Below are 7,453 nucleotides of genomic sequence, written 5' to 3' on the forward strand. Positions count from 1 at the left end.
TATACTCGCGCTTGATTGTTTAAATTATCCAATATTAGATAATCTGCTTCGTGCTATTTTTTAGTTTATCAACTTATAGCTCTGATTTGGTATCAAATATTTTATTATTTTATTACTATGTTCAAATTAAGATATATTTTAATAATAACTAAAAGACATGAATGATAATACTTTATATTATGACTAGATCAAATATCCTGAACATTTAACTTTGTGATACTGCTCCCCTATACTATTATTAAAAAAACACAATTTTTAAAATCTCCATAAAAAGTTATTGCTAACTATGTAACTGTAACAGGATACAGCCGACACCTAGTAGATATAAACGTTATAAGTATTTAACTAATAAGTAACTATGGAGTACAAATGGTTGAAACATGAATCGTCGACCATTCCAACCAAATTTATCAAGACATTGTATATGTGTTATTTGGTCCACTACGTTTTTGCAAAAAAAAACAAAAACCAGTACAGCGGGGTTGGACATAGTGGGGACGGAGCATAGTAGGGACGGGGAGGTCACAGGTTTACAAGAATTTTTAAATCTGATAAAATCACTTTAGAAAAAACGCTTCGATGCAAATCGGTAGTTAGTATTTTCAAGCCAGTACAGTCCAAATCAAGCACAGTATAAACCAGTAAAGTTAGAAAGTATTAAATTGAGATACTGTAATTACAAATAAGCATCAAAGCGTTTATCTAAGTTATTGTATTCAATTCTATCCCTTTATTTATAATAATTCCTATAGACCTGTGACCTCTCCGTCCCCTCTATGCTTTGATTCCATTATACCTATACTCTACTGTACTAGTCCTCTCGCATAAAATCATTTTCAAATTAACGCTTTGATGCTTATTTGTAAATACATGTGTTTGAAACGAACGATTCAATTTGATACTTTCTAACTTTGCTGGCTTACACTGTGCTTGATTTGGATTGTACTGGCTTGAAAATACTAACTACCGATTTGCATCGAAGCGTTTTTTCGAAAACGATTTTATCACTTTCAGATTTAAAAGTTCCAGCAAACCTGTGACCTTCCTGGTCCCCACTATGCCCCGACCTCACTGTACTGTTTTTTTTAAATGTAAATACTAATAGTTTTAGTCACAGGTCCAAAACTTTATGTCAGATAGTTAGCTGACGCAAAAAGACATTTTAAGAAAACTAAAAGTTTAGATTAGACAACGTTAATGAAGTTGTCGGGCTATGCCGGACGGCTGGATAAGCCCCTGCACCACCCATAGGCAACCACCCGAATAGCTCCTTGTGTGTAAATAATGAAAAATAAATTAGGTAAGGATTAAAAAAAATGTTTATCATGTGTTGTCTTCAAAGTTGTATTATGATGGTCTTCCAATTAATGTGAAAACGATTTCTGGTAGAACCAGTAAATATAACAGCAAAACCCATTGCTCTCAATACATAAAACATACTTATCTTTCGTAGCATCCTTTAAAAGACTTTTTTTTAAAGAGACACAACGTTAATGAAACTTAATAATATATTTGTAAATTGTTATATATTTAGTTCGTTTTAAAATACTAAACTTATAATTTTTGTTCATTTGGGATAATGTCGTCCATACATGCTTCCAGATTTTGGCAACCCTCTATTAAATTTATATTTAAAAATGCACGAATACATTTCTTTTTAAAATGCTCTTTGTTGCCATGATCATAATTATTATAGTTATAAATTATATTTCTAGTTATACAAATTACGGTTTATAGTATATTTTACAAAATAAATCTAGTCTAGACTAGACTATTTTTATTTCGTATAAATATCAGGATTTTGCCAGATGATTATACAAATGATACTTTATACAAACAAAATTATTTACTAAAGATGTTTTGAGTAACTGAAACAATAATAGGTCATCAATGTAAAACGTTATTCCTAGCATTCAAATACTTACTTTGCCACATTACTATAATTCTATTTTGACTAATTGTTCTTGTGTGGTAAAATTTTTTAAAAATGATCGAACACAACTGTATTTTTTTGTCATTATATTTCATACTATCAGTCAATATTGTGATGATTGAATCAACAAACAAAGTAAGCATAAATTATTTTTCACTATCTTAAAAGTATGTTTTTACACTCTTAATTTAGGAAGTCCCAAAACTTTGCTGGATACTCTCAGCCAGCAGTTGCATTAAATCCAAATTTCAGCTAACTTACCCCATTTATTGTCTGAATACTAGAAGGTTAACTATTAGTATATAAAATTATTATTTATATATCACAACAAAAACACTGCCCTTTGATTTGTTTAAAAAAGGTTTAGGTAGAGAAAAGTACTATTTTAGCAGTATAATTTGTGATGACATATTGTATTGAATTAAGTTTAGTAAACCAGCAGAATTAAATGAAAAAAAGGATATCACATAAGCCATAAATTCTAGAAAAACAAAATTATTTGGACGGGAAAAACTTTTAAATATGACTATAGAAAAGAAGGTTTTAAGAAAAAGATACTGAGGTAGACATGTACCGTCTATTCTCAAGGGCATTATGCAAAACACTAGTTGTATGAATTACAATACATTTAAAAAAACTGCTAATGGTACATTTGGCTTTAATGACAATGAAAAGTTTTTCGAAAAAGAGAGAATAAGGAATATCATGTTAATGTGTAACTAATGTGGATTTTAGATAAACGCTAAAAGTTATTATTAAATAAAATGTTTAATATGTCCTAAAATTTAATATTTTACATAATTGTTAATTGTATAAATAGTTAAAACAAAAAATAATTATTGAAAACTGGTTATCGACAAGTCAATAGTTTTAGTAAATTTATCTTGTTGAAAGGTGATAGGTATATAAATCTAACAAAAAAAAACTATGTATATTTTATATATAAATGAGTACATATTTTTGTTTTATAGGTTTCGCCGTCATATTACGTCTGTCAAACATTCTCTTATCCATTCTATAATACAGTGAATATTTTAAAAACCTACAGCCAGCAAGAAATAAAGTTTAGTGATAATGAACGTACAGTTCTGACATCTCCTGTTCAAAATTACAACGATACCAAAGGTCGCCATAAGGTGTTTGATAAATTTGACAAGAAAATCGAAGACATTAAATGTACTTGCACTTTAATTGTGAAAACAAAACTGGTGTATTTATCGAACATTCTGGAAGGGTTGCAAAGAGGCGGGCCTATTGATGTTGCACGGGATGAACTAAAAGTACTAAAAGAAGAAGCGGGTTTTATGGTACTGTTATTTCAAAAAGGCAAAGTCAAAGCGGGTAAATGGTTTTGGAGTTTTTTTTTAAAAATCCTGGCGATCATTGAATACGAAAGCAACAGCAGTTTTTTTGAGGGTACCACTTTCGACCAAGCCGAATTACAAAGCGGTATTACAAATTTTATACAATACTGCAAAAATAACAAATACCTTCCCAATAATATAGCAGAGTACGATTTGATGTCGAACAATTTAAATGTACCAAATAACATATTTCAAGAACTTCGCGCGTCTAGAATTATTGCACTTGATTATGTTAATATCATGCAATACATATCGATCGACTATTTGTATCTAAAACCATTATGGGATGAACACGAGTTACTGTTTGGGGAAATAACAGGCTCAGACGTAGAATGGAGGCCAACGATAAGAAGGCACGCAGTCGAAGTGAATAAAACCAAGGAATACATTAACAATCGCCAATGGATATCGCAACCTTTCGGACACCTTAGTTACCACATGTTGATTAAACAAATTATCAGTGTAAGGATGTACATCTTTCTGTGGGTTATGTTGGTAATATTTAATAAAGAAATGTCTAAAATGGGTCAATTTCAACAAAACATTTTGTTTGCGGAGGCTATGGACACAATTTATATGGTACAAAGGTTTATGCTCTATACGGAAACTTTTTTTTTTGATGTAGTAGCAGAGGTTCGTAGTGCAATAAATGAACACCATAACAACTTTGATAGCGTTATTGCTAGATTACCGGTAAGAGTCAAAGAAATTTTAGTGGAGTTAAATGGATGTACTTCAAATGGGCGCGATTGGATCAGTGTTGACATAAACGAAGAGTTTACCGATGGTATGATAATGTCATTTCTCCAAGAATTTGGCAAAAACTTTAATTTGTTAAAAGAAAAGTTAACGATTTTAAACTATGATCTTGCATTAAGCATTCTAGTCGAAGGAAATTGATGATCATTGATGATGGGGATAATGACCAAATCATTTATTTAGCATTACACTCAAATCATTTTTGGTCATTAATTTTATTTATACTAGATGCACTCTCTAAATCTCTTTCACGTCTTTTATTATTTAAATTATTTCCGTTTTTACAATACCATGTCAATTAGGGTGGTCTATTTTTATATTTTGTTCTGTTTTTCTCTTGACATTATGTTCCTTAAGGTAAAAAGTGTTTCCCTATTTTTTCAGTTTTTTAAAATTATTTTTAGAGGCGGCGAGCATCAATTTAAAAAAAATCTGTTACATAATTTTTAATTTAATTTTTTTTAAAGTAGAAATATTAATTATAAACAAGTGTTGTTTGTATGAAAAAATTATCAGTAGAAAAAGAGGAATAAAGAAAATATTGATAAATGTGAGCATACATATATCGGATGCTATAGCCACCGACGAATGAATTTTTGAAATATTATTTAGTATATAAATCCGCTGGGCAATGATAATGCCAAAAAAAATTTTGATTTTTTTTTTTTAATGTTTTTTGATTTATTGTAGTAATAATGTTCTATGTAAGTGTATCACAATTCTTTGCAATTAAATGAAGAATAAGTTTAAAATATTTTTAACCCTTAAAAAAAAATATTGTAGGGTACTATTACGGTTTAATTTATCAATTTTACATTCTAAGGCTTAAATTAGTTCAACAAAAAAAAATAAAAACTAGTTTATTCGTCTTTTTCTTTTGATGGTTTTTATACCAATAACATCTGTTTAAAATTAAATCTTTTACCTTAAATAAATTAAAAACTATGGAACAAAAATGTTTTTTTTTGGAAAAAATAATCCTGGCTGCTTCTTAAAAAAATTTACAAAATCTGAAAAAATTGGGAAGTATTTATTTATCCTAAGGAACATAATGTCAAGAAAAGAAGAGAAAAAAAATAACAATTGTTTGGTCCACCCTAATTTGTATAATCGATTATACACAATTAAATTACAATATTGTTTTTTAAATGTATTTGTTAGTAGTAAAAAATTAACGAAGTTAAGGAAAATGGCCAAATCATGTATCTATTTTTTCACAAATCACGTACTGCAGTTATACGTAGTATTGTACTTTTTTTTCAATTATGTATTCAAAATAAAAATGTTATTATGTATTGCACACATTTAAGGTATTAATTTTATATATTATTATATTACAGGGTGGTCGTTTTATCGAGATTCACTCAATATCTTATAGGGTATAATAAGGAATTAAAATTTTTCATTGCATAATATTTTCAAACAATGTAAACTCAATTGTTCACAACTTAGTTCACAACATTGTTTTTACCTCCCTCTCAGCTTAGTTTTTTTTATAGCGACTTTTGTAACTTAAATAGTAAGGCATACATTTTAATAAATTTTTAAGATAAGAATAATGTCTTAAAGATTTGACTGGTCGATAACCAGTTTTGGATTTTTGAAGTTATCAGAGTTTTAAGTTTAGGGCAGAAATGTAAATTATTTTTATTTGCACGCACTTCCCAAAAGCACATCCTCTTCTACCTTAACTTTCAAAAATCTTATAACTTCTTATAAATAGTTGTTCAAACTGGTTATCGACCAATTAAAATGTTTATTATATTATTCTACATTTAAAAATCAGTTTCTTATGTAAAATATTCTCAGATTTCTGAATAAAACAACATAATGTCATTTAAATTAAATGTATAATCTGAAAAGCGCATTTTCTTAATAAACTTTTTATTTATTTATTTATTACTAATTTGACGCCCCAAAGGGCAAGAGTACAGTTTAAAGTAAATTTTACAAGTTATTACACAGAAACAAAAAACATTACAAAAAGTATTTGAGGATACAATAAGTATTAAGTACATATAAATCAGTATAAATGATTTAACTATTTAAAACCGATCTCTTTATTATGACTACAGAGTTAAAAAAAACCAGTACAGTGGGGTCGGGGCATAGTGGGGACGGAGCATAGTGGGGACGGGGAGGTCACAGGTTTATAGGAATTTTTAAATCTGAAAGTGATAAAATCACTTTCGAAAAAACGCTTCGATGCAAATCGGTAGTTAGTATTTTCAAGGCAGTACAATCTAAACCAAGCACAGTGTAAGCTAGGAAAGTTAGAAAGTAATAAATTGAATCGGCCATTTCAAAAACGACTTAGGTCACCGATTTTTCAAAACTGTCTTTTTATCAAATGTAATAATTATATACTTAGCTACGTATTCTGTGTGAAAACTCAATTTGTCAGACTCATATTTAATACAAATGTTGAGTACAAGAAATTTGAATCACTGCAAAATATATTTATGAAAATTCTTGTGGCTAGTGTAATATTTCAAATTTGTGACTTGTGTCGTTTTTTAAATGACTGATAAAATTACAAAATAGAAGCATCAAAGCGTTTATTTGAAAGCGATTTTATTCAATTTTGTCACTTTTATTTATAATAATTCTTGTAGACCTGTGACCTCTCCGTTTCCTCATTGCTTTGATTACATTATGCCAATACTCTACTATACTAGTCCGCTCGGATAAAATCACTTTCAAATGAACGCTTTGATGCTTCTATTTTGTAGATTTTATCAGTCATTGTAAAAATACGACACAAGTCACAAATTTGAAATATCACACTAGCCCAAGAAACTTCATAAATAATTTTGCAGTGATTCGAATTTCTTGTACTCAACGTTTGTATTAATATGAGTCTGACATATTGAGTTTTCACACAGCAATACGTCAGCCAAAGTATTCAATTATTACATTGATAAAAACCCGACAGTATTGAAAAATCGGTGACCCCCCTAAGTCGGTTTTGAAATGGCCGATTCAATTTATTACTTTCTAACTTTCCTAGCTTACACTGTGCTTGGCTTTCCAGATTGTACTGCCTTGAAAATATTCAACTACGATTGCATCGAAGCGTTTTTCTCGAAAGTGATTTTATCAGCTTTCAGATTTAAAAGTTCCTGTAAACCTGTGACCTCCAACTCGTCCCCACTATGCCCCGACCCCACTGTACTGGTTTTTTTCAACTTTCGTCTGTGAAGAATTAAACTTTTTCAACTTTTACCCCCCCAAAGTACCAACTAGATGAAATTTGCGATTTATAGAGTTGCTACTCGAAGGAATTGGTCCAGTATTAAAAAAGTTACAGTGTATACAGATAAAAAAAAACACACATCAGAGTAAAACCAATACCTTCTCGCTTTGCATCGAAGCTAAAAGAAGTCTACTTTAGGAC

General features: G+C 29.5%; 1 protein-coding gene across 1 annotated transcript; it reads left to right on the forward strand.

The window, feature by feature from the left end:
• The first annotated feature begins 1,911 nt into the window (after window positions 1–1,911).
• On the forward strand, window positions 1,912–5,791 carry LOC126839828 (uncharacterized). Its single transcript, XM_050575247.1, has 2 exons — window positions 1,912–2,068; window positions 2,905–5,791. Exons 1-2 carry the CDS (start codon window positions 1,988–1,990, stop codon window positions 4,195–4,197), a joined length of 1,374 nt encoding a protein of 457 aa, XP_050431204.1. The 5' UTR covers window positions 1,912–1,987; the 3' UTR covers window positions 4,198–5,791.
• The last annotated feature ends 1,662 nt before the right edge of the window (window positions 5,792–7,453 follow it).

Source organism: Adelges cooleyi, unplaced genomic scaffold (genome assembly GCF_023614345.1).
Source record: "Adelges cooleyi isolate 19-005CV unplaced genomic scaffold, UGA_ACOO_1.1 ACOO_flye_CR_arks_rails_tigmint_CR_PRNA_308, whole genome shotgun sequence".
Classification (NCBI taxonomy): Eukaryota; Metazoa; Arthropoda; class Insecta; order Hemiptera; family Adelgidae; genus Adelges; species Adelges cooleyi.